This window comes from Oncorhynchus mykiss, chromosome 9, assembly GCF_057628025.1.
Source record: "Oncorhynchus mykiss isolate SJ-2025 chromosome 9, ASM5762802v1, whole genome shotgun sequence".
In the NCBI taxonomy this organism is placed as follows: domain Eukaryota; kingdom Metazoa; phylum Chordata; class Actinopteri; order Salmoniformes; family Salmonidae; genus Oncorhynchus; species Oncorhynchus mykiss.
This window is the reverse complement of record NC_143030.1, coordinates 70824665-70852160: the sequence shown is the minus strand read 5'-3', so window position 1 is coordinate 70852160 and position 27496 is coordinate 70824665. Positions and strand designations below refer to the sequence as shown.

The following is a 27496-nucleotide window of genomic DNA, read 5'->3' as shown; positions in this document are numbered from 1 at the left end:
ACAAGAAAGAAACATAAACAAAAATCAAGGAGAAACAATGATTTATTTTTCTTCCTTCCAAGAGGACATGAATAATATGCAAGGAAAACTGGAGGAAAAAGAGGATTAGGTGGGTGGTGGTGAAGGAGAGCGCGCTCGAGAGTCTCCTCTTGATTTGTGTGTGGGCTTGGGTTGTAGCGGCGTCAGGGACGGCCTCTGATGACAAACAGGTCAAAATACAACAGCTTTGTTCTGGACCTGATTAAAGCAAGGCGACTAAGGGTGGAGGGACAGAGGACAGACACGCACACGACACTCAGAAGACAGACACACTGGCACAGGATGGGCCGACACTCGCAATCACACAGCCCGGAACCGGGATGGGCTGGACAATGAGACCCGATGATTTATAGATGTACACTAGATCTAACTGCACTCTAAACAGTCTTATTACTCATACCAATCCAGATGACAGACTATGTATAAGAAAATGCAATGCATGTCCTTTTTCCTCCCTATATATATATAATTATATATTTCAACAGCTACGGTCACATTCTCATTACTGTCGTTCTGCCCCTGAACAGGCAGTTAACCCACTGTTCCTAGGCCGTCATTGAAAATAAGAATTTGTTCTTAACTGACTTGCCTAGTTATATAAAGGTAAAATAAAAAATATAAAAAAATTACGTTAGCGTTTTTAAACAATACGAAATAAAATGTCCATCAGCTCCCAGATTAAAGAGAGGTTCTGCAGTCTCACAGTAAAAAATGCCCTTGATTAACTAATAAAAATAGTAGCACTTTAACATTATCACCCCTAAGTAACCAGCCCACTCAAACATTGTGCTCCCCAAAGAATATATTGAATTGATGGGTCCCAGATCTGTTTCTGCTCACTTGCCAAATTCTTCTGGAATCTTAATGCTGTTTAGCATGACAATGAGTGGCAAAGGAGTTGGCAAGATGGCACAAACAGATCTGGGACCAGGCTAGTGAAATGAGTCAACTTTAATGACAGACCATTGATCAAGGATAAAAGAACTTCAGGTAAACGTTCAGCAGGCTGCCAGGTGAGTTTGGTGAATTTGGAGACCCTGCCCCCTGCTGGTGATGAACGGAACAGAAATCATAAAGAATACTACCACAACTTAACATGCTGATACAGCAAAGGAGAACCATGACACAAATAAAAACAAAGCCACAGATCATTGACTATTCCAATATGAATTGAACAGAAAAAAACATCTGGAATTGGCAGTGGACAGTAACCAGTATTGCACTTAGGTTATTATTAACGTTAAAAACATTCACAGTAAGACTGGTCCAAGGCAGGACACCCAAAACTAGTGAGCGTCACTTTGCATTTAGGAAGCTCTCCTTTAGGGAGTTAAAAACACATGAGAAAAAGTAAACAGAAATGCCATTATACGACCAATGACACAACCTCCTTAAAAAATAAAATCATCTGTATGTGTTAAGGTATCTTTTCATGTATCATTCACTTATTCCAAGTGGTGAGTTTAAAAACAAGTCATGGGTCGTGTTCATTAGGCACCACATGGAAGAAAAGAAAAAGACCGAAACGCAAACTTATTTTCTGTTGCAAAAAGTTTTCAAACGTAACCTAATGAACACAACCCTTTCCTGTCCCGTTCTCTTCCTCCACGATATGAAGGTCAAGGTATGTAGAATAGAGTGAGTAATCCCTCAACCCGCTTTTTAAAACATCCTCCTCTCATTAACAAACACAACACCATTACAGACAGACGTCTTAAAAAACATGGAAGTGGGATTCACAGGATGAGTGAGGCCCAAAAAGAGTGGTTTAACATGAGGGGGGAGGGGGAGGCGGCAGCGAGCGAGAGACGATTCAAACGCTGAACCCCAGAGCAGGAAAAGGAAATGTCAGTCAGTCACAATGTAATGTTCCAAAATAGCTTTGACACGTGTGTCCAAAGAGTAAAGTAAGTCAGTCCCAGCTCAACCTCTCAAACCCACAGAGTTTCTCACAAGGCATTAGGACATCCAGGATGCTCTGTATGATGTCACAATGTCAACAAGAACCCTGATACAGATTAGAGCCCTTTTTCAGTTCCAGAATCTTTCATTGGTTCCAGAACATCTCGTTTTTGGCTCAGATTACTGTGCACAATGATTCCAATATAACCCCAGTATTGTAGTCTGAGACGATTTAAACTGATTCCCCAGGTCAACTTGTATTAATTGGTGATTAGTCAGTGAGCAGCGCTCTACTGCACCATTGGACAAACTGCACTTCTACTCCTCCACTTCTGTCTTTTCATTCTGGTGATCCAGACACCGATAGGCTGGAGGACTGAAGACAAGGTGCCTTTTGTTCCAATGGGAATGCTCTTCAGGAAGCTTAGGTCCCGGTCGGGTGTTAGAGATGACAATTGATTGGTCAAGGGAATGTCAGTCACTGGATCTTTGACAGGCCATTGTCCAGGAGGAGCTTGAGGGGGATGGTGGTGCGGGACACGGTCAGAGGCAGTTTGTGGAGACCTGCGGAGACATAAAACACATACGGTTAAAAAGGTGTAACGACATGTTTACCGCCAACACACACAGAGATCACGAGCAAGAGAGAAAGACGGTGAGCAAAGGAAAGAGAGGGATAGAGTATGTGGGCAAGGAAGTTTGGGTGCTAAGAAAGTTTATCAATCACAAAACAGAACAAAAGCAGTTGGGGAGGTCGCGGGAAAGGAGAGATGACATCTGTTGTGAGTAAGGGGTGTGTGTGTGTAATATATATATATATATATCTCTACACTGTTGTTTTTGTTGGGCTGGGGAGTGTGTATGTGTGTGTGGGGCTGGGGAGTGTGTATGTGTGTGTGGGGCTGGGGAGTGTGTATGTGTGTGTGGGGCTGGGGAGTGTGTATGTGTGTGTGGGGCTGGGGAGTGTGTATGTGTGTGTGGGGCTGGGGAGTGTGAGGGGCTGGGGAGTGTGAGGGGCTGGGGCGTGTGTATGTGTGTGAGGGGCTGGGGCGTGTGTATGTGTGTGAGGGGCTGGGGAGTGTGTATGTGTGTGAGGGGCTGGGGAGTGTGTATGTGTGTGAGGGGCTGGGGAGTGGGCCAGCGGCTAGACCTACAGGCCCCTACGGGAATCCTACTCCCCTCTCACTTTCCTGAGAGAATTGTATAGGCCTTTATCTGATATTTAATTGTATCTGAGGAAAGGAGAGCAGCCCATTGGGAAACATGGCCAGGCACAGAGTTGGGAGGGAACACCTTGCTAGCGTGCTCACAGTTCAGTCACTCTGAAAACACACTGACCATCGGCAGCTAGCCCAGCCCTTCTACTGCATAATGAAAGTAACACAATATGACCAATCAAATCCATATTCAATAGCTGATGAGGGGATTCGGCTGCAGCCAAGATAGGTGGACAAATCATGTACGGTTGTATTTGGAGTGGAACATCCCTTTAAATGGAAAGATGTAAAGTTATATGAAAGCGTTATTATTTTAAAAACTAAACAAAGAGCCAACATATAGAACAATCAGGAAACAGGTCCAGAGACATATCTTCCTGTCAAGCACTGTTTCATGTATATAGGGGCTTTAGAAATACATTAGGATTGATTGATGTAAGTACCAAAGGCACGTATGAGTTCTCTCTGCACAGTCCAGGTGAGAGTGTTGATGAGGCAAGCAGAGGTCAGGCCAGCGAACAAAATGTTGTACAGGAACACTATGTGGAAGTTCCCCAGCCAGTTATACCTCCCAAAGTCTCCCAGCAGGTCAAACCGTGTGATGCCTGAAGAACAGATAGAATGTGGTTAGGTTCAACGCTCTGTAACTGCTTTACTGCTCATCATGGATGGATAAAGTTCAGATCTTCAGACTGGTGAGGGTGTATTTGTGAAGCGCAGTACTTGAACATGGCCAAGGTCACACAGCGTTCATAGTGATTGACTGCATAGACACGCCCTCTTCTGGTCAGAAATGATAATGCAACCAGAAGCTCTGTCTAATTACAGTAGGCAATGCGTCACTTTTTGTTCAACCATATGAGACAAGAATACAGAAACTCAACCAGGGGAAAGAGGAGAGCCCTTACCCAGAGTACGAGAGAAGACTGGCAGTGCTGAGCTGAGGACCAGAAGAGAGACACAGTTCCCAATGATCTGTGTGAGGTTGGTGTCCTGAGTGTGGGGCAGCAGGGAGGTGAAGAGAGGAGAGCTGTAGAAGCCCACCACAGACGACACCATCAGGTACAGGATGAGGACCACCTGCACCACTGCTCCCAGAGAACCAAACATGGAGAAGGAAGTTGTCCCCAGGCGAGGGTCCTATCACGCAGAGGAAACACATGGTTAATGCCAATTGGTTGTAAAATGTTCCCTCCCTCCCTCCTCCGCATGTTCCTTGTATTTGTGTCGTCTTAAATCAATATAACATAATGGTCTTCAGTAACTTCATATAGAATAGAACAGGCTATTCAGGAGCAACAGTGGCAATATACAATTAGAATTCAACATACACTACATGATCAAAAGTATGTGGAGAACTGCTTGTTGAACATCTCTTTCCAAAATCATGGGCATTAATATGGAATTGGTCCTCCCTATAACAGTCTCCACTCTTCTGGGAAAGCTTTCCACTAGATGTTGGAACATTGGAAGCAAGTCCCTGCAGCATTCAGCCACAATAGCATTAGTGAGGTTGGGTGATTAGACCTGGCTCGCAGTCGGCATTCCAATTCATCCCAAAGGTGTTCGATGGGGTTGAGGTCAAGGTTCTGTTTAGGCCAGTAAAGTTCTTCCACACCGATCTCAACAAACCATTTCTGTTGCCACAAAGTTGGAAGCACAGAATTGTCTAGAATGTCATTGTATGCTGTAGCGTTAAGATTTCCCTTCACTGGAACTAAGGGGCCAAGCCCGAACCATGAAAAACATTCCCAGAACATTATTCCTCCTCCACCAAACATTACAGTTGGCACTAGCATTCTTCTGGCATCCGCCAAACCCAGATTCAACCCTCGGACTGCCAAATGTTGAAGCACGATTCATGTATGCGGCTGCTCGGCCATGGAAACCCATTTCGTGAAGCTCTGGAAGTTCTTGTGCCGACGTTGCTTCCAGAGGCAGTTTGGAACTTGGTAGTGAGTGTTGCAACCGAGGACAGAATTTTTACGCACTTCAGCACTCGGCGGTCCCGTTCAATGAGCTTGTGTGGCCTACCACTTCGTGGCTGACCGTTGTTGCTACTAGATGTTTCCACTTCACAATAACAGCACTTACAGTTGACCGGGGTAGATCTAGCAGGGGAGAAATTTGACAAACTGACTTACTGGAAAGGTGGCATCCTATGACAGTGCCACGTTGAAAGTCACTGAGCTCTTCAGTAAGGCCATTCTACTGCCATTGTTTGTCTATGGAGGTTGCATGGCTGTGTGCTTGATTTTATACAGCAGTCAGCAACTAATTTGAAGGACTCACTCATACGTATGAAAAAAAATATATATAATTAAATCAAGATAGTTTTCAGCCATATCGCCCAGCCCTACAAGAAGACTAACAGCACGTGGTCTAGAATTGATGCTATAAAAGCCAATAATCCATACAAAGCCCCTACCAGCTCACACATCCCCGTATTCCCCTTGGTAGAGTCCTCACCCCCATTCCTCTGGGCATGGCCGTCTCGTCGAACAGGAGCTCCAGAACGTGGAAACATACCATCAACACACACACCACCGTTAGAGCTAGGAGCAGGAGCATGGCCAGAGGGTAGAACAGGTTACGCTGCCATGGTGATGCTCTCCTCCGCATCTCTGGGGGGTGGGGGGGAGAAAGAGCGAGAGACCGAGACGGAGAGAGACAGAGAGAGAGAGAGACAGAGACAGAGACGGAGCCAGAGAGACAGAGAAAGAGCGAGAGCGAGAGACCGAGACGGGGACAGGGACAGAGAGAGAGAGAGGCAGGGACAGAGAGAGAGAGAGGCAGGGACAGAGAGAGAGAGAGGCAGGGACAGAGAGAGAGAGATGCAGGGACAGAGAGAGAGAGAGAGAGAGGCAGGGACAGAGAGAGAGAGGCAGGGACAGAGAGAGAGAGGCAGGGACAGAGAGAGAGAGAGAGAGAGAGGCAGGGACAGAGAGAGAGAGAGAGAGAGGGAGAGAGGGGCAGGGACAGAGAGAGAGAGAGAGAGAGAGAGAGAGAGAGAGGCAGGGACAGAGAGAGAGGGGCAGGGACAGAGAGAGAGAGAGGGGCAGGGACAGAGAGAGAGAGAGGGGCAGGGACAGAGAGAGAGAGAGGGGCAGGGACAGAGAGAGAGAGAGGGGCAGGGACAGAGAGAGAGAGAGGGGCAGGGACAGAGAGAGAGAGAGGGGCAGGGACAGAGAGAGAGAGAGGGGCAGGGACAGAGAGAGAGAGAGGGGCAGGGACAGAGAGAGAGAGAGGGGCAGGGACAGAGAGAGAGAGAGGGGCAGGGACAGAGAGAGAGAGAGGGGCAGGGACAGAGAGAGAGAGAGGGGCAGGGACAGAGAGAGAGAGAGGGGCAGGGACAGAGAGAGAGAGAGGGGCAGGGACAGAGAGAGAGAGAGGCGCAGGGACAGAGAGAGAGAGAGAGGCAGGGACAGAGAGAGAGAGAGAGAGGCAGGGACAGAGAGAGAGAGAGAGCCAGGGACAGAGAGAGAGAGAGAGAGGCAGGGACAGAGAGAGAGAGAGAGAGGCAGGGACAGAGAGAGAGAGAGAGAGAGGCAGGGACAGAGAGAGAGAGAGAGAGGCAGGGACAGAGAGAGAGAGAGAGAGAGAGGCAGGGACAGAGAGAGAGAGAGAGAGAGGCAGGGACAGAGAGAGAGAGAGAGAGAGAGGCAGGGACAGAGAGAGAGAGAGAGAGAGAGGCAGGGACAGAGAGAGAGAGAGAGAGGCAGGGACAGAGAGAGAGAGAGAGAGGCAGGGACAGAGAGAGAGAGGGAGAGGCAGGGACAGAGAGAGAGAGAGAGGCAGGGACAGAGAGAGAGAGAGAGAGGCAGGGACAGAGAGAGAGAGAGAGAGAGGCAGGGACAGAGAGAGAGAGAGAGAGAGGCAGGGACAGAGAGAGAGAGAGGGGCAGGGACAGAGAGAGAGAGGCAGGGACAGAGAGAGAGAGAGAGAGGGGCAGGGACAGAGAGAGAGAGAGGGGCAGGGACAGAGAGAGAGAGAGAGGGGCAGGGACAGAGAGAGAGAGAGAGGGGCAGGGACAGAGAGAGAGAGAGAGAGGCAGGGACAGAGAGAGAGAGAGAGAGAGAGGGAGGCAGGGACAGAGAGAGAGAGAGAGGGAGGCAGGGACAGAGAGAGAGAGAGAGAGAGAGAGAGAGAGAGAGAGAGAGAGAGGCAGGGACAGAGAGAGAGAGAGAGAGAGGCAGGGAGAGAGAGAGAGAGGCAGGGACAGAGAGAGAGAGAGAGAGGCAGGGACAGAGAGAGAGAGAGAGAGGCAGGGACAGAGAGAGAGAGAGAGGCAGGGAGAGAGAGAGAGAGAGGCAGGGACAGAGAGAGAGAGAGAGAGAGGCAGGGACAGAGAGAGAGAGAGGCAGGGACAGAGAGAGAGAGAGGCAGGGACAGAGAGAGAGAGAGAGGCAGGGACAGAGAGAGAGAGAGAGGCGGGGACAGAGAGAGAGAGGCGGGGACAGAGAGAGAGAGAGAGCCAGGGACAGAGAGAGAGAGAGAGAGGCAGGGACAGAGAGAGAGAGAGAGAGAGGCAGGGACAGAGAGAGAGAGAGAGAGGCAGGGACAGAGAGAGAGAGAGAGAGAGAGGCAGGGACAGAGAGAGAGAGAGAGAGAGGCAGGGACAGAGAGAGAGAGAGAGAGAGGCAGGGACAGAGAGAGAGAGAGAGAGAGAGGCAGGGACAGAGAGAGAGAGAGAGAGGCAGGGACAGAGAGAGAGAGAGAGAGGCAGGGACAGAGAGAGAGAGGGAGAGGCAGGGACAGAGAGAGAGAGAGAGGCAGGGACAGAGAGAGAGAGAGAGAGGCAGGGACAGAGAGAGAGAGAGAGAGAGGCAGGGACAGAGAGAGAGAGAGGGGCAGGGACAGAGAGAGAGAGGCAGGGACAGAGAGAGAGAGAGAGAGGGGCAGGGACAGAGAGAGAGAGAGGGGCAGGGACAGAGAGAGAGAGAGAGGGGCAGGGACAGAGAGAGAGAGAGAGGGGCAGGGACAGAGAGAGAGAGAGAGAGGCAGGGACAGAGAGAGAGAGAGAGAGAGAGGGAGGCAGGGACAGAGAGAGAGAGAGAGGGAGGCAGGGACAGAGAGAGAGAGAGAGAGAGAGAGAGAGAGAGAGAGAGAGAGAGAGAGAGAGGCAGGGACAGAGAGAGAGAGAGAGAGAGGCAGGGAGAGAGAGAGAGAGAGAGGCAGGGACAGAGAGAGAGAGAGAGAGGCAGGGACAGAGAGAGAGAGAGAGAGGCAGGGACAGAGAGAGAGAGAGAGGCAGGGAGAGAGAGAGAGAGAGGCAGGGACAGAGAGAGAGAGAGAGGCAGGGACAGAGAGAGAGAGAGGCAGGGACAGAGAGAGAGAGAGGCAGGGACAGAGAGAGAGAGAGAGGCAGGGACAGAGAGAGAGAGAGAGGCGGGGACAGAGAGAGAGAGGCGGGGACAGAGAGAGAGAGAGGCGGGGACAGAGAGAGAGAGAGGCGGGGACAGAGAGAGAGAGAGGCGGGGACAGAGAGAGAGAGAGGCGGGGACAGAGAGAGAGAGAGGCGGGGACAGAGAGAGAGAGAGGCGGGGACAGAGAGAGAGAGAGGCGGGGACAGAGAGAGAGAGAGGCGGGGACAGAGAGAGAGAGACGGGGACAGAGAGAGAGAGACGGGGACAGAGAGAGAGAGACGGGGACAGAGAGAGAGAGACGGGGACAGAGAGAGAGAGACGGGGACAGAGAGAGAGAGACGGGGACAGAGAGAGAGAGACGGGGACAGAGAGAGAGAGACGGGGACAGAGAGAGAGAGACGGGGACAGAGAGAGAGAGACGGGGACAGAGAGAGAGAGACGGGGACAGAGAGAGAGAGACGGGGACAGAGAGAGAGAGACGGGGACAGAGAGAGAGAGACGGGGACAGAGAGAGAGAGACGGGGACAGAGAGACGGGGACAGAGAGAGAGAGAGACGGGGACAGAGAGAGAGAGAGACGGGGACAGAGAGAGAGAGACGGGGACAGAGAGAGAGAGACGGGGACAGAGAGACGGGGACAGAGAGAGAGAGACGGGGACAGAGAGAGAGAGACGGGGACAGAGAGAGAGAGACGGGGACAGAGAGAGAGAGACGGGGACAGAGAGAGAGAGACGGGGACAGAGAGAGAGACGGGGACAGAGAGAGAGAGACGGGGACAGAGAGAGAGAGACGGGGACAGAGAGAGAGAGACGGGGACAGAGAGAGAGAGACGGGGACAGAGAGAGAGAGACGGGGACAGAGAGAGAGAGACGGGGACAGAGAGAGAGAGACGGGGACAGAGAGAGAGAGACGGGGACAGAGAGAGAGAGACGGGGACAGAGAGAGAGACGGGGACAGAGAGAGAGACGGGGACAGAGAGAGAGACGGGGACAGAGAGAGAGACGGGGACAGAGAGAGACGGGGACAGAGAGAGACGGGGACAGAGAGAGAGACGGGGACAGAGAGAGAGAGAGAGAGAGGCAGGGACAGAGAGAGAGAGGCAGGGACAGAGAGAGAGAGAGAGAGAGGCAGGGACAGAGAGAGAGACAGGGACAGAGAGAGAGACAGGGACAGAGAGAGAGACAGAGACAGAGACAGAGAGAGAGAGAGAGAGAGAGACAGAGAGAGAGGCAGAGAGAGAGGCAGAGAGAGAGGCAGACAGAGAGACAGACAGAGAGACAGACAGAGAGACAGACAGAGAGACAGACAGAGAGACAGACAGAGAGACAGACAGAGAGACAGACAGAGAGACAGACAGAGAGACAGACAGAGAGAGAGGCAGAGAGAGAGGCAGAGAGAGAGGCAGAGAGAGAGGCAGAGACAGAGAGAGACAGAGGCGAGCTGAGAATCATTGTGTACAATGCGGTGAGCAGTGTTGCTATTCCTGGACTTTTTATAATGCCTGAATGAAATCAATGTTGTACTTTTATAATAATAATCTTCCAATGAATGCTATCCAACCCTAGTATCCCCACAGTGATCCCTGTATGCTGCAGCCCTAAATCAGTCAATACCTACAGAAGGTAATAAAACACAGTAGTATTATATACACATCTTGGTCTTACGGAGGGCGATGCGTTTGGCCTGGACGCCGAGGAACTGCATCCTCAAAGGCTCCACGTTTACGCTGATTCTGCATGACGTGCTACCGCCTACAAGGAACAGAGCAAGGTCAACACCACCTCCTCTAGGATGAGTCATAATAGCATGGTGTATTGTGAGCATCCTGTCTGTGTACTCTAGCACACGGTAGTCAACTCACTGTTGAGTTTCCTGGAGAGAGAAGCCTCCTCGAACGCAGCACAGTTCATCTCCACCTCCACATTCTCCAACAGCTGAAGAAACACAGGGGATGGATGTCATCAAGTTATAACAATGGTATGGTGTTGTTATTGTCTGTATATAGGGGTATAGTATGTGGATTGTCACTCACCCCTGGTTTGACCAGTAGGCTCCCAGTGACACTGAACATGCGGGACAGCCCGAAGGGAGTGCACACTGCAGGGAGACAGGAAGTGGTAGGGTGGCAGATAGTCTAGCGGTTAAGAGCGTTGGGCCAGTAACTGAACAGTCGCTGGTTCGTATCCCAGAGCCAACTAAGTAAAACAATCTGTCGATGTGCCCTTGAGCAAGGCACTTATCCACAGTGACTTACAGGAGCGATTAGGGTTAAGTGTGTCTGCTAAATTACTCAAATGTAATACAAAAAAATATCTGACCAAGACCAACTGATCACAAGTTAGTCAGCTACTTACACAGGAGCAGGAGCACTCCAAACAGAGAGATGGCAGAGTAGAGGTAGGGCAGGTAACACTCCCACACGTCTGAGATGGGATATCAAAAGGTCACCAGAGAAAGGATTTTCATATATGGTTCTCAAAAATAAAGGACTCCAATTCAATTCTTCAAAATACCCATTGCGAACAGTAGCAAAATGGCTTATATGAATAGCAAAGTCAAAGATCAACTGACCGTAGAGGCTCTCCCTGGCCGTGTTGTTCAGCAGGGCAACACCCACCCACACCATGCCCAGCACCAGCAGGGTGAGCAGCAGCAACACCACCGCCGTCTCATACACCCGCGCCATCACCCCCTTCTTACAGCCCACGAAGCCCTCCGACTCAGTGAAGAAGTAGGCGAAGGGCATGAGGAAGACCAGGGACAGGTTGGAGAACAGGAACACTAGGTTCCATAAGCCTGATGGAGAGAAAGAGAAGAGATATGGTCAAAACATGACAGATTAGAACGTTATGAAACACCAGCAAATAGATAGAACAATCTATTAGCAAATCTTATCTACAGGTCCTAAGTTTGACTGTTAACAGTATCACAGTCCGCCACAAGGAGGCGCAGCCTGGCTGGGTAGGGTAAAACTATTGGGGGGCATACAGTCAAGTCCACTAACATCTGTAGGGATCCATGGCAATAAGCTACAGGGTTCAGTGACGTAGAGTTGGAGTTGACACTGCTCCTTGTTATTCACACCAACAACTAACATATGGGGCCCACTTCTGCTGGTTGTTTAATTACTGTGAAAGGATAACATGACTCACCTTTTCCAAACACCACACTATATTTGCCATAAAACCAAAGGCAACAGTTGTGGCTGCTTTGTGTGATGTATTGTTGTCTCTACCTTCTTGCCCTTTGTGCTGTTGTCTGTGCCCAATAATGTTTATACCATGTTTTGTGCTGCTACCATGTTGCTACCATGATGTGTTGTCATGTGTTGCTGCCTTAGGTCTCCCTTTATGTAGTGTTGTGTTGTCTCTTGTCGTGATGTGTGTTTTTTCTTATTTAACAATTTCCAACGTCAAGCACGGTTCATATTGATTTCAAGCTCACTGACTATCGATACTTAGGATTTAAATATGGTTTAAAACAGAAGGCTATAGAAGTACAGATTGAGTGCGTTGTTGTGGTGTAGACATGAAATGCTGTGTTGGTTGTAGTATAGACAAGGTACAGTACCGTGGATGAGTGAGCCATTGAGCCACTGCATGTAGTAGCTGTGAGGGAAGGTGAGCAGCACCTCATTGGACAGGATGGAGATGGGGAGGAGCAGCACAGCACACACCGCCACAGAGAGGGTGAATGTACACAGCCACAGCCTGGAGGGGGAGAGAGTTTGTGACAGTGTAGAAATTCATTTTCATGGAAATGGACAAAGCATTTTGGAGTGTGTGTTTCCTGTAGCTTCTCTGTGAGAAGGGAAGGGGACAGTATAGTGCCAACTGGTATGACAAAGGGTAGGAAGGACATTAACAGTTACACCGGACAGACTGATAAAACTACAGCCAAGTGGTGGTGTCATTCCAGTTGGTCACATTGACTCAGATACTAGGTCAAACGCTCTGCTCACACTTACACAGTGAGTGACTGAGTCAACGTGCTGCAGACTGCTACCAAGTCAGTTTGTTCAGCCTTACGTTCTTTACTTACGCAATTTTGTTGACGGTCGCATCTTCAATGTCATCTGAAAAATGGCGAAAAACATATGAGTGAGTAATTCACATTTATACCAACATGCTAGTAAGGCAACCTAGTACTGACTAAAGGAACATGAGCATCTTGGCAACTGAAGGAAACCTTGAAAACAGACAGCTCCAAACCAAACAACTAGACAGATAACAGAAGTGAAATGGTAGGAATGTTGATGGAGCCTGGAGGTAGAGGAGAGGAAGAAGTGAGGAGAGGAAGAAGTAAAGAGAGGTAGAGGAGAGGAAGGGGTAAAGGAGAGGTAGAGGCGAGGAAGAGGTAAAGGAGAGGTAGAGGCGAGGAAGAGGTAAAGGAGAGGTAGAGGCGAGGAAGATGTAAAGGAGAGGTAGAGGCGAGGAAGAGGTAAAGGAGAGGTAGAGGCAAGGAAGAGGTAAAGGAAGGTAGAGGCGAGGAAGAGGTAAAGGAGAGGTAGAGGCGAGGAAGAGGTAAAGGAGAGGTAGAGGCGAGGAAGAGGTAAAGGAGAGGTAGAGGCAAGGAAGAGGTAAAGGAGAGGTAGAGGCGAGGAAGAGGTAAAGGGAGGTAGAGGCGAGGAAGAGGTAAGGAGAGGTAGAGGCGAGGAAGAGGTAAAGGAGAGGTAGAGGCGAGGAAGAGGTAAAGGAGAGGTAGAGGCGAGGAAGAGGTAAAGGAGAGGTAGAGGCGAGGAAGAGGTAAAGGGAGGTAGAGGCGAGGAAGAGGTAAGGAGAGGTAGAGGCGAGGAAGAGGTAAGGAGAGGTAGAGGCGAGGAAGAGGTAAAGGAGAGGTAGAGGCGAGGAAGAGGTAAAGGAGAGGTAGAGGCGAGGAAGAGGTAAAGAGCGGTAGAGGCGAGGAAGAGGTAAAGGAGAGGTAGAGGCGAGGAAGAGGTAAAGAGAGGTAGAGGCGAGGAAGAGGTAAAGAGAGGTAGAGGCGAGGAAGAGGTAAAGGAGAGGTAGAGGCGAGGAAGAGGTAAAGAGAGGTAGAGGCGAGGAAGAGGTAAAGGAGAGGTAGAGGCGAGGAAGAGGTAAAGGAGAGGTAGAGGCGAGGAAGAGGTAAAGAGAGGTAGAGGCGAGGAAGAGGTAAAGAGAGGTAGAGGCGAGGAAGAGGTAAAGGAGAGGAAGATTCTAAAAACAGAGCAATAAAATGGAAAGACACCGATGAAAACGGATGGAGGGGAAATAAGGAGTTGGCCTCAACAACAGAGATATGCAGAATACACCGTGTTCAAGAGGTCCAAAGAACAAACATCTCTGGTATGCCTGTATGAGTCAAGAAGAGGAACAGGAGAGTTTGTAAAAACACAGTCTGAGTGTAAGACAAACCAGTTAGTAGCATCCCAATTGATTCAGACCATCAACACTATTCAACTAAAGCTGTGAGGCACAAACGTTCTGCTGGTGGTGTTGACTGACTGCTGAGGACATTCATTGCATTCAAAAACACCGTATTGCTAATGCAGAGCAGGTTCAGCGGTGCACCTTTCCAAAACCCAATAAACACACTCGCTGAGTAGGCTGTGGGCTGGGCCACTACCAAACCTCTGCCAGAAGGATACAGATAGAGGTGCTACAGCTGTTTTCTATAACCACACCTTATTGGAGTGATTACATAAAGCCACATAACCAATTGCATTTTTTTTTTATTTTTTTATTTTACCTTTATTTAACCAGGCAAGTCAGTTAAGAACAAATTCTTATTTTCAATGACGGCCTGGGAACAGTGGGTTAACTGCCTGTTCAGGGGCAGAACGACAGATTTGTACCTTGTCAGCTCGGGGGTTTGAACTCGCAACCTTCCGGTTACTAGTCCAACACTCTAACCACTAGGCTACCCTATTTGCACATCCACACGTTGTGTTCACTTGAGAGCAACATAACACACATTCAATTAGAAAATGGTCATACTTGGAAAGGACAGGGTACGTGTTTATCTTAAAAGGAACATTCCTCCCACCCCTCACCCAGCTGACCCACAAGCCTGAGGCGTTTCCATAACAACCTCCTGCAGCAGTGTAGGGCCCTGTGTGTTCTGGCCAAGGTCCCCAGCTATAGGCCCAGATAGATAGCTGCTACCCCTCCACATGTACAGGTTGGTGGGGAAACACACATTCAATTAGTGATGGGGGGTCTATACAGTTACATGTTGAGATATTACTTATTTTACTCCAGTTTCGTGATATGCAATTGGTAGTTACAGTCTGGTCCCATCGCTGCAACTCCCATGCGAACTCAGGAGAGGTGAAGTCAAGAGCCATGCGTCCTCCGAAACACGTCCCCGCCAAGCCACACTGCTCACTTAAACCAGAAGTTAGCCTCACCAATGTGTCGGAGGAAACACCGTACACCTGGCGACCCGGTCAGCGTGCAGTGCTAGAGTAACACGTCTATCACTGCATGCAATGCAGTGCCTTAGACTGCTGCACCTCTCAGGAGGCGCAGAGATATTAGTTTTGACAATGTATCTTATTATTTTGACAATATCACAATATTATTTTTGTGCTAGTTGGCTGTACCAAAACGTCAGTATTTTTTGTCCATAGCTTGTCTCCCTATATTAAAAAGATGGAGAACAACTTGTTTTGTCAAACAAATATTTACTGGAACATTGATCTGGCCTTACTGCCAGTAGCCCATAGAAATGCATTGAATAACAGACATTTTGGGGGAACTATGTGGAAGTTTGTTTTTAAGTGTCTGTCCTATATCTGAGAGATATAAGAAAGATCAGGAAACTACTTATAAAATACATACTACACATATTTAATCCTCCCTTTGGGCGGGGGGGGGGGGGTAAACAACTTATAATATATTTCATATATAACATATTTAATCCTCCCTTTGGGGGGGGGGGGGGGGGGTAAACAACTTATAATATATTTTATATATAACATATTTAATCCTCCCTTTGGGGGGGGGGGGGGGGGGTAAACAACTTATAATATATTTAATATATAACATATTTAATCCTCCCTTTGGGGGGGGGGGGGGGGGGGTAAACAACTTATAATATATTTAATATATAACATATTTAATCCTCCCTTTGGGGGGGGGGGGGGGGGTAAACAACTTATAATATATTTAATATATAACATATTTAATCCTCCCTTTGGGGGGGGGGGGGGGGGGTAAACAACTTATAATATATTTAATATATAACATATTTAATCCTCCCTTTGGGCGGGGGGGGGGGGGGTAAACAACTTATAATATATTTAATATATAACATATTTAATCCTCCCTTTGGGGGGGGGGGGGGGGGTAAACAACTTATAATATATTTAATATATAACATATTTAATCCTCCCTTTGGGGGGGGGGGGGGGGTAAACAACTTATAATATATTTAATATATAACATATTTAATCCTCCCTTTGGGGGGGGGGGGGTAAACAACTTATAATATATTTAATATATAACATATTTAATCCTCCCTTTGGGCGGGGGGGGGGGGGGGTAAACAACTTATAATATATTTCATATATAACATATTTAATCCTCCCTTTGGGGGGGGGGGGGGGGGTAAACAACTTATAATATATTTAATATATAACATATTTAATCCTTTTTTCCATCTAATTTGTCTTTTGACCAATTACATCAGATATTTTTCAGAGCTAGTCTGATTGGTCAGAAGATCAATTCCAATAATCAGAATTTGTGTAAAATACAGTCTAAGAGGTCTGAACGATAGGTTTCTGCTGTGCACACAAGGGAAGGTGTGGTCGCCATAAACATAACACTACAAGAACATTCCAAAAAGCAAATGTCATCTAGAGGTTTTTCAACAGCTTCCATTTCCTCTAACGGACTGTTAGTTTAGTTTGATGGATGTGTTGAACATAATCCCTCAGGTCATTTCAGCCAGGAAAGCAGACTTTCATACTCACCAGTGGTGATATAGTCTGCATTCTTCTTGAAATGGGTGAGGATGAGGTAGGACAGTATGTAGAGGCAGGTGAAGAGGAGAACACAGATCTTGTCAGAGGAAATAAACAAAAGATTAGGCTAATACAGATCATTGCATATTACCAGGATTTTACTTGAAAGACATCTTTTGTTTTCTTGGAAAATATGCAGCTCAATTCAATAATCCCAACCTCAGTCTAGGAGCCAATCCCCATTATTTTCATCTCTACTTTGTACATTCTTCCACTGCAAATCAACCAGTCCAGTGTTTTACTTGCTATATTGTATTTACTTTGCCACCATGGCCTTTATTTGCCTTATCTCACCTGCTCACATTGTATATAGACTTGTTTCTACTGTATTATTGACTGTGTGTTTGTTTTACTCCATGTGTAACTCTATGTTGTTGTATGTGTCGAACTGCTTGGCTTTATCTTGGCCAGGTCGCAATTGTAAATGAGAACTTGTTCTCAACTTGCCTACCTGGTTAAATAAAGGTGAAATAAATCAATTCTAACAAAAAGTCTAAATAAATATCAGGTAAATGTTGAGATAATATCTTCAGATCAGCACATACAACAGATCAAGTCACCTATGTCGTTTGGTTTAAACTCAGACTCTCTGACAGGTGATTATCATCTTTATTTACATTGGAGTCATTTAGCAGGTCTACGCTCTTATCCAAAGTGTATACTTCTCCATACTGGCCCCCAGTGGGAATCGAACCCACAACCCTGGCATTACAAGCGCCATGCTCTACCAACTGATCCACACAGGACCCTGTTATGTTGGTCATCATCACTAGGAGCTGTACTCATGGCTGACATGAATTGCTGTGAAAGTGATTATCGAAGAAGCTTGACAAGGTTGGGGGTCCTTGAGAGTGCAGACATACTTTAGGACTGTACCCAGGTTATTATAGTAAACTGAAAATAAAATTACAACTAAATGAAAAAAATATTTAGTAAACTGAAATACAAACTATTATCTTTGACTCCAAAATTAACTAAAATCCATCACAAATTATGTTAAGTGTCTTTATTCTAAATTTAGGACAAAAATCAAATGGGGTTTTCAAGCTTTTTTTCGAATGGGATTTTCATGCTTCTGACAGGTCACATGGAGATTACTGTTAAATGATCAAGTGAGACTCAGCAAGATGATATTTCCACCAGCAGCACAGCAGATATTGACATGAGCGCCATGCAAGACCTCTCTCACACACTCACTGCGCTGTGCTACAAGTGGTAGCTGTAGCTACAGGACCAAAACAGCAGAGAAGTTTAGCCTCACGCATCAACACTCCTGGTTGCTGCGGAAATCGACCCACTACTATTGTTTACATCTACATCACCTCGCTGAGTCTACCTTCAAACCTAATCTATAACCTGACCCATCACTTTATGCAATACTGCTCCACAATGGCAAGAAGTGACATCCCAGAACGTATACAAACACATACATGGCTCCTAGCCTCCCAAGCATAGGCTACTTCGTCCCCTAAAAATAAATATAAAAACGGAAGTAGTATCTTTTTTTTAGCAAACTTTAAAAACATTTTTTTTAAATAGTCAATCTGATCTAAAAAACTTAAACTGAATTTCAAATAGAAATCTTAACTAATAAGAATAACCAAAGAGAATCACAATAGTAATAACACTGGAATTTAGAGAACAGCTGGCTGGACAGGATAACAGGAGGATAGACAGGATAACAGGAGGATAGACAGGATAACAGGAGGATAGACAGGATAACAGGAGGATAGACAGGATAACAGGAGGATAGACAGGATAACAGGAGGATAGACAGGATAACAGGAGGATAGACAGGATAACAGGAGGATAGACAAGATAACAGCTGTCTGGACAGGATAACAGGGGGCTAGAAGGGATACAGCTGGCTGGACAGGCTGACTGGGGGCTAGATAACAGAGGAGGATAGACAGGATATAGCTGGCTGGACAGGATAACAGGGGGCTAGATAACATAGGAGGATAGACAGGATATAGCTGGCTGGACAGGCTGACTGGGGGCTAGATAACAGAGGAGGATAGATAGTCTGGTTGTTCTCCTTTCTGACTGGCACAGTTGTGTAACTAGCTATCTAGTCAAGATGTGTGGGTTGGACTCAGGAAGCCTCACCCAGTCAATGTTTTGAAGTAAACCGTTTCAGGTCACAATAAGCTAGGATTTGTTTCTTCCATCACAATGCATTACTATCCACTGTCAACGGTGCGGTGGGTTTTGAAATGACCCAGCCTGTATAGTGACATGGTGACAGAGACATACAAGACAAGGCCACTAGGCCAAGAGAAACAGATGGAGTCTGCAGATTTAGCTATACCAGTTTAGCCAGATGAAGATAGCGGGAGAAACGGGGTGAGAGTGGGGGACTGGGATCAGGTTAGGACAGGAAGGAAAAGCGTGCAACTAGACAGACCTTAAACCCCTATTTGGGTCAATATACAGCCAGCCTCAATGAATCTAGGGATATTGTCTTCTGTAAGAGAACGGACTCCTTGACCAACTGAACATTGATTAATCCCATTTAATCGGATACAGTCTAATAGCTGTCTGCCGGCCTGGTCGTCTGGGGTAAAAATCTGAGAATGTGCCTCTTGAAACTAAATCAGTGGTCAACTGTTCACAACTATACTCACAGAGCTTCAACTCTAAAATCACAGGATGTGGTGAGAGATTAATACGTTTCACCATAGGTGTTGGAGGAAATGCGGAGTTAACTGGAACTATTCAGAGAGACAACCAAGGACACACAAAAAACACAACATGTAAGGCCTAGACAAACATCCTCTCCCCAGCCCAGAGGAAGAGAGGCGATGGTGGCAGGATTCAGGAGTTCACCCTGAGGTGACATTAACTGCAGAGAACAATAGTTGAGAAAGAAAGTTACCTCATCCTGAGAGAGTGGCAGAAATGTGACAAAATGACTACCACTGCCTGGAAAAATACTGTTTCCTGTAGATTGAATAATGCTTACCCAAGCACATCTTGTCCTTGTGAACTAAATAAAATGGAACCTTTGACAGTCAATCCACTGAAATATGATAGCATTCCTCTTATTCAATTGTAGGCCTATTTGTTCAATACATATGATCACGTTTCTAGGGCATTATTTCAGTGCAGTAGAAGGTCAACAACTTCTTGTTCTATTCTTCACTGTAGAATAACATTTAAGGAGAGGAAAACGCATCTGCACACGCACCCAACTCATGTCAATGCCTAGACACTACATTACTCTGACATACAAAGTACATTTAACAACGGAAGATGAGGACATATGGTACAGTGACAAAGTGGGATTCCTCCTCCTCCAATCCATGGGTGGGACAGCTGATCTCCCTGACCCTCTTTATACGATGGCAGCAATGAGATTTGGGGAAAACCAGTGGTTGTATCACCCATATTAACAACTGGGCCCTAACCACAGTGAAGTTCCTAAAATCTCTGCCATTGCAGGATTGTTTCTCATTGAGGCAGTGAGAATAGATCCAACACTATAGCCTGGTTGGGCTGATGTCCCCAACAGTGACAATTTAGCACTTGGACAATAGATTCCAGCTAACAGGACAGGTATCTGAGACTGTCTACAGTGTTTTGTTTTCCCAACTGAATGCAACACAAAACAATGCCTTCTCTACAGACATGACTGGTGACAATCATTCCCATTCACCGTTCCTTACATAACGCATACGCCAAGTAGCCTATGATTTTGTAGGTTTGTTGAGAAATTCTTACCAATCGTGACGTATAGCTAGCCTGGTACCGCAAAATGTCAAATGCATGTCGCAACAAAACAATGACGCTACAAATGCTCAGCATCAAAATTAGCCAACAAACTGTGGAGGAAATCTTTCAATGTGCTGTGTTCGCAATAAGCCTGCTATATCCCACAAAGAGAAAGTACCGGTAGGTAGGAGGGGGATCACAAGGGGGTGAAAGACCTAGCCAACAAACAGAGAGAGGGACAGACCGAGAGACGAGTCAGCAGTTGTAGGTGAAAAACACATGAGTTCTACCTGGAGGAAGGCAACTTTTTGTCCAGGCAGTTCTAAACAAGGAGCTGGGCTTAGAAGGGGTTTTAATGGCCGGAGGCTGGGCTTCTGTCCAGGCAGTTCTAAACAAGGAGCTGGGCTTAGAAGGGGTTTTAACGGCCGGAGGCTGGGCTTTCTGTCCAGGCAGTCCTAAACAAGGAGCTGGGCTTAAAAGGGGTTTTAACGGCCGGAGGCTGGGCTTCTGTGGTGGAAGGTGGTGGTGGAAAGTTGGGCAAACTTAAAATGAATAAACCCTTTCATGCATGGTGTTCTACTGCTCACTTCCTGCCCCAACATGAACCTGATTGTTGAGAATAGGCCGAGGAGCTAGAGTTTAGAGTGTCTAACGGCCAGGGTCTCTGCCTGCCTGAGCTTTTGTTGAAGGCACTGCCCAGTTGGCCAGGCATTTGAGAACAAGGAGCTGGAGTTTCAAGAGGGTTTCATTTGGGTTTTAATGGCCAAATGATGGGCTTTTGTATTGAAGGCGGTGCAGAAAGTGGGCGCAACATTGTACAGGTGGAGGCAGCGGCAGAGTAAAAACCCATTCTGTACAGATGGAGACAGCGGCAGAGTAAAAACCCATTCTGTACAGATGGAGACAGCGGCAGAGTAAAAACCCATTCTGTACAGATGGAGACAGCGGCAGAGTAAAAACCCATTCTGTACAGATGGAGACAGCGGCAGAGTAAAAACCCATTCTGTACAGATGGAGACAGCGGCAGAGTAAAAACCCATTCTGTACAGATGGAGACAGCGGCAGAGTAAAAACCCATTCTGTACAGATGGAGACAGCGGCAGAGTAAAAACCCATTCTGTACAGATGGAGACAGCGGCAGAGTAAAAACCCATTCTGTACAGATGGAGACAGCGGCAGAGTAAAAACCCATTCTGTACAGATGGAGACAGCGGCAGAGTAAAAACCCATTCTGTACAGATGGAGACAGCGGCAGAGTAAAAACCCATTCTGTACAGATGGAGACAGCGGCAGAGTAAAAACCCATTCTGTACAGATGGAGACAGCGGCAGAGTAAAAACCCATTCTGTACAGATGGAGACAGCGGCAGAGTAAAAACCCATTCTGTACAGATGGAGACAGCGGCAGAGTAAAAACCCATTCTGTACAGATGGAGACAGCGGCAGAGTAAAAACCCATTCTGTACAGATGGAGACAGCGGCAGAGTAAAAACCCATTCTGTACAGATGGAGACAGCGGCAGAGTAAAAACCCATTCTGTACAGATGGAGACAGCGGCAGAGTAAAAACCCATTCTGTACAGATGGAGACAGCGGCAGAGTAAAAACCCATTCTGTACAGATGAGGCAGCGGCAGAGTAAAAACCCATTCTGTACAGATGGAGACAGCGGCAGAGTAAAAACCCATTCTGTACAGATGGAGACAGTGGCAGAATAAAAACCCATTCTGTACAGATGGAGACAGCGGCAGAGTAAAAACCCATTCTGTACAGATGGAGACAGTGGCAGAATAAAAACCCATTCTGTACAGATGGAGACAGCGGCAGAGTAAAAACCCATTCTGTACAGATGGAGACAGCGGCAGAGTAAAAACCCATTCTGTACAGATGGAGACAGCGGCAGAGTAAAAACCCATTCTGTACAGATGGAGACAGCGGCAGAGTAAAAACCCATTCTGTACAGATGGAGACAGCGGCAGAGTAAAAACCCATTCTGTACAGATGGAGACAGCGGCAGAGTAAAAACCCATTCTGTACAGATGGAGACAGCGGCAGAGTAAAAACCCATTCTGTACAGATGGAGACAGCGGCAGAGTAAAAACCCATTCTGTACAGATGGAGACAGTGGCAGAGTAAAAACCCATTCTGTACAGATGGAGACAGCGGCAGAGTAAAAACCCATTCTGTACAGATGGAGACAGCGGCAGAGTAAAAACCCATTCTGTACAGATGGAGACAGCGGCAGAGTAAAAACCCATTCTGTACAGATGGAGACAGCGGCAGAGTAAAAACCCATTCTGTACAGATGGAGACAGTGGCAGAGTAAAAACCCATTCTGTACAGATGGAGACAGCGGCAGAGTAAAAACCCATTCTGTACAGATGGAGACAGTGGCAGAGTAAAAAGAAAAGCTGCAGCTACCTCGCTTTCAAAGCAGCTTTCATGCCAACACATTGAGGAGTTTGTACAATGCTAGGTTTACAAGTGGAACAAGAGGATAGATCTAATTGATGCGCAACAGCCAAAAACAAATCAACAAATGGTATGGAACATGAAAAGTCTGCATGTCCTTATAATAATAGTCCAAATATTTCCCATTACCGAGAGGAAGTTGAATAACAGATCAATACTGATGTGCGACAGAACATCTTCTGGTCTCTGATACACTTTGGAAGGATGACGTCACAAGATTACTGAAACGTTAACTACCAAGTCATTTTCAAAGGTAGCAAGATGAGAGGGGCTTGTATCAGGGTCAATGATGATAAGCTAAGGCTAAAGCCCCTTTAATGACCAGAGGTCAAATGATTACGCCGTGTGTGAGAGAGAACAAACAGTGAAGAAATAAGCTTAGGACTGTATGGTAGGTAAAAGCTTAAGCAAGGCCCGGGGTACTTGAGTAGAATCAGGCCTAGGTGAAAGGGACAATGTCAAGATACGCTTTGGGCATTGAAGCATATTTTTAGTATTAATCCTACTGGGCGATTCCACACCAGCGTAGCCCAAAAGTGTTTTTGGCATCTCAGATGGGGGGGCAGGGGCGTTTCACATTTGTATCAAACATATTTTTGTTATGATAATTTTAAGGACCCATAAGACCATATGAGCCGTGAACCATACATGATACACACCTCATCTTTGTATAATTCTACCCATTATAGTCTGCTGTAACATTTGGGGTATGTCTAGATTAGAGGTTGACCGATTCATTGGAATGGCCGATTGATTAGGGCCGATTTCAAGTTCTCATAACAATCGGTAATCAGCATTTTTGGACACCGATCATGGCCGATTACATTGCACTCCACGAGGAGACTGCGTGGCAGGCTGACTACCTGTTATGCGAGTGCAGCAAGGAGCCAAAGTAAGGTGCTAGCTAGCATTAAACTTATCTTATAAAAAACAATCAATCTTAACATAATCACTAGTTAACTACACATGGTTGATGATATTACTAGTTTATCTAGTTTGTCCTGCATTGCATATAATCAATGCGGTGCCTGTTAATTTATCATTGAATCACAGCCTACTTCGCCAGATGGGTGATTTAACAAGCGCATTTGTGAAAAAAAGCACTATCGTTGCACCAATGTGTACCCAACCATAAACATCAATGCCTTTCTTAAAATCAATACACAATAATATATTTTTAAACCAGCATATTTAGTTAATATGCCTGCTAACATGAATTTCTTTTAACTAGGGAAATTGTGTCACTTCTCTTGCGTTCTGTGCAAGCAGAGTCAGGGTATATGCAGCAGTTTGGGCCGCCTGGCTCGTTGCGAACTGTGTGAAGACCATTTCTTCCTAACAAAGACCGTAATTTGCCAGAATTGTACATAATTATGACATAACATTGAAGGTTGTGCAATGTAACAGCAATATTTAGACTTAGGGATGCCACCGGTTAGATAAAATATGGAACGGTTCCGTATTTCACCGAAAGAATAAACGTTTTGTTTTCAAAATGATAGTTTCCGGATTTGACCATATTAATGACCTAAGGCTCATATTTCTGTGTTTATTATATTATAATTAAGTCTATGATTTGATAGAGCAGTCTGACAGAGGTGGTAGGCAGCAGCAGGCTCGTAAGCATCCATTAAACTTTCCTGCATTTGCCAGCAGCTCTTCGCTGTGCTTCAAGCATTGCGCTGTTTATGACTTCAAGCCTATCAACTCCCGAGATTAGGCTGGCAATACTATAGTACCTATTAGAACATCCAATAGTCAAAGGTATTTGAAATACAAATGGTATAGAGAGAAATAGATCTATAATAACTACAACCTAAAACTTCTTACCTGGGAATATTGAAGACTCATGTTAAAAGGAACCACCAGCTTTCACATGTTCTGAGCAAGGAACTTACACGTTAGCTTTTTTACATGGCACATATTTAACTTTTACTTTCCTCTCCAACACTTTGTTTTTGCATTATTTAAACCAAATTGAACAGGTTTCATTATTTATTTGAGACTAAATTGAAGTTAAAAGTTCAAATAAGTGTTCATTCAGTATTGTTGTAATTGTCATGATTACAAATATATGCATATAAAAATAAATAAAAAAAATGGGCTGATTAATCGGTATCGGCTTTTTTTGGTCCGCCAATAATCAGTATCGGCGTTGAAAAATCATAATCAGTCGACCTCTAGTCTAGATACTGAAATACAATTTCACATCATGAGGGTCTTGGCATTCTGCAACGTTGTCGTCATTTCTGACTCACAGAACAAACCTACAAAATGCAAGATTAGATGTGGTCTTTAAAGTACAGTGCTGTTATCTTTTTGGCGCATGGAACAAGGCGTGCTCTGCTGTAGCTAGGTCTACATGAGAACTGCTGTGCGTTGCGGGGTTAAGGGTCGTCTCGATGTGCCCTGTTGAAGCAATAGTAATCAGGTCTGAAGTTCAGCAGGAGCTGTTCTGTGCCATCCATACAGTGTTGTATTCAGTAAGGAGAAAACGTTTTAAAACTGAGTGAAAGCGGTACCACCAAAACTTGTCCAAATAGAATGCAAATATACATTTAATGTTGCGAAACGTTTTGCTACAGTGTGCCCTACTGAACACAACCCAGCATAACATCCCATAAAGAAGTCAATGTGGTGGAACCAGGTGGCAACAGTTCAGGTAAAATCATTACATATAGCCAGCCATTCATTAAAGTACATGTTTTATATACTGAATGGAATCTATACAACTATAAGTTATACATGGCTCTCATTACACACAACCATGATAGTCTACAGCCAAGGCTTTACAAGAAGAAACATACAGAAATGCATATGGATGGAGGCCCAAGGTGGAAGAAAAGGCTCCTTGGGTTACCCTTCTGTGTCTCAGCCACATTAATGACCAGCCACACACACACACCCCCCTGTAAAGGGATTCCCTTGTAATAAGTTATAGGCTACAGTAACCACCGAGCTTCAGTAGAGGAAGAAACGATATCACTATCAGTATGCAAACTTTTATGAACATAATACAGCCACTTCCTGAAATGCACCACGGATTAATATCTCGCTGAAATGATTTATGTTTTGAGGTTTATAAACAAAGAGCATTAGCGTACTTACAAAAGTCTCTCGCACTTTGTTGTGGAAAAGTTGCTCTCTAACCGACACGTCGTCTACTTCCATCCTACGAAACCATGACGCAGGGGTTAAAATATGATAAAACGTGGCTAAAAGCGCTGGGACGGGATGGTAGTACAGTAAAACAACAAAGCATCTCTCGCTGGTTAGAACAGTGTGGCAAGCGAACTACATTTGTCCTAAACTTCTCAAACTAACGACAAAGCTACGGTCGCGCACCCTGTTTCGTTTAAACTCCATATACAAGCAACCGTCCTCCGTGCGCGTTACACATAGGGGGTGGCGACTGGGCGGGCGATCCGGGAGAATGGGTGGTGGTTAGATGTACCGCAACCTGGGCTGCGTTCAGTACGTTGTTATTCGTGGATCTATATATTTATTTTCTCGAACACAATCATAATTGCTTCTATTTTACCAGGGCTCTGTTTCAGAAAGCAGGGTTAACAAACTCTGAGTTTAAACCTGAACTCTAGGTTGACTAACTCTAGGTTGTCAAACTCAAGAGTTTTCAGTTTTAGAACAGATGATACATTTAAATCAATCAAATCAAATGAAAGTTTATTTATCACGTGGCCGAATACAACAGGTGTAGTTGACATTACAGTGAAATGCTTACTTACGGGCTCTAACCAAGAGTGCAAAAAGGTATTAGGTGAACAATACGTAGGTAAAGAAATAAAACAACAGTAAAAAGACAGACTATATACAGTAGCGAGGCTACATACAGACACCGCTTAGTCAGGCTGATGTACCTTTAGATATGGTTAAAGTGACTATGCATATATGATAAACAGAGAGTAGCAGCAGGGTAAAAAGAGGGGTTGGGGGGGGCACACAATGCAAATAGTCCGGGTAGCCATTTGATTACCTGTTCAGGAGTCTTATGGCTTGGGGTTAAAAACTGTTGAGAAGCCTTTTTGTCCTAGACTTGGCACGCCGGTACCGCTTGCCATGCGGTAGTAGAGAGAACAGTCTATGACTGGAGTGAATGGGGTCTTTGACAATTTTTAGGGCCTTCCTCTGACACCGCCTGGTGTAGAAGTCCTGGATGGCAGGCAGCTTAGCCCCAGTGATGTACTGGGCCGTATGCACTACCCTCTGTAGTGCCTTGCGGTCAGAGGCCGAGCAATTGCCGTACCAGGAAGTGATGCAACCAGTGGCAGGTGTAGAACCTTTTGAGGATCTCAGGACCCATGCCAAATCCTTTTAGTTTCCTGAGGGGGAATAGGCTTTGTCGTGCCCTCTTCACGACTGTCTTGGTGTGTCTGGACCATTCTAGTTTGTTGTTGATGTGAACACCAAGGAACTTGAAGCTCTCAACCTGCTCCACTACAGCCCCGTCGATGAGAATGGGGGCGTGCTCGGTGCTCCTTTTCCTGTAGTCCACAATCATCTCCTTAGTCTTGGTTACGTTGAGGGATAGGTTGTTATTCTGGCACCACACGGCCAGGTCTCTGACTTCCTCCCTATAGGCTGTCTCATCATTGTCGGTGATCAGGCCTGCCACTGTTGTGTCATCTGCAAACTGGCCATACAGTCATGGGTGAACAGGAAGTACAGGAGGGGACTGAGCACGCACACCTGGGGAGCTCCAGTGTTGAGGATCAGCGTGGCAGATGTGTTGCTACCTACCCTCACCACCTGGGGGAGGCCGGTCAGGAAGTCCAGGATCCAGTT

At 46.3% G+C, this 27496-nt stretch overlaps 1 protein-coding gene across 2 annotated transcripts; it reads right to left on the bottom strand.

Annotated features, from left to right (window-relative positions):
* Positions 1-24: 24 nt before the first annotated feature.
* Positions 25-26115, bottom strand: LOC110532703 (limb region 1 homolog-like protein). Of its 2 annotated transcripts, XM_021616798.3 has the most exons (13): positions 25802-26115; positions 16460-16547; positions 12565-12598; positions 12094-12233; positions 11095-11319; positions 10878-10946; positions 10556-10620; positions 10385-10457; positions 10188-10274; positions 5628-5782; positions 4067-4298; positions 3602-3763; positions 25-2505 (listed from the first exon to the last, which is right to left on the bottom strand). In XM_021616798.3, the coding sequence occupies exons 1-13, from the start codon at positions 25862-25864 to the stop codon at positions 2420-2422; spliced, it is 1479 nt and encodes a 492-aa protein (XP_021472473.3). In that variant the 5' UTR covers positions 25865-26115; the 3' UTR covers positions 25-2419. The 2 variants fall into 2 exon arrangements, with proteins under 2 accessions (XP_021472473.3, XP_021472474.3); XM_021616799.3 differs by lacking the exon at positions 16460-16547 and having other exon boundaries at positions 25802-26067.
* Between the last annotated feature and the right edge of the window lie 1381 nt (positions 26116-27496).

Coding starts and splice junctions, on each gene's coding strand:
- LOC110532703 (XM_021616798.3), bottom strand. CDS start 25,864: ATGGAAGTAGACGACGTGTCGGTTAGAGAGCAACTTTTCCACAACAAA. Junction 10,621..10,877: donor TGGAGTGCTCCTGCTCCTGT/GTAAGTAGCTGA, acceptor GTCTCCCTGCAG/TGTGCACTCCCTTCGGGCTG. Junction 2,506..3,601: donor AGAACTCATACGTGCCTTTG/GTACTTACATCA, acceptor ATGTCTCCGCAG/GTCTCCACAAACTGCCTCTG.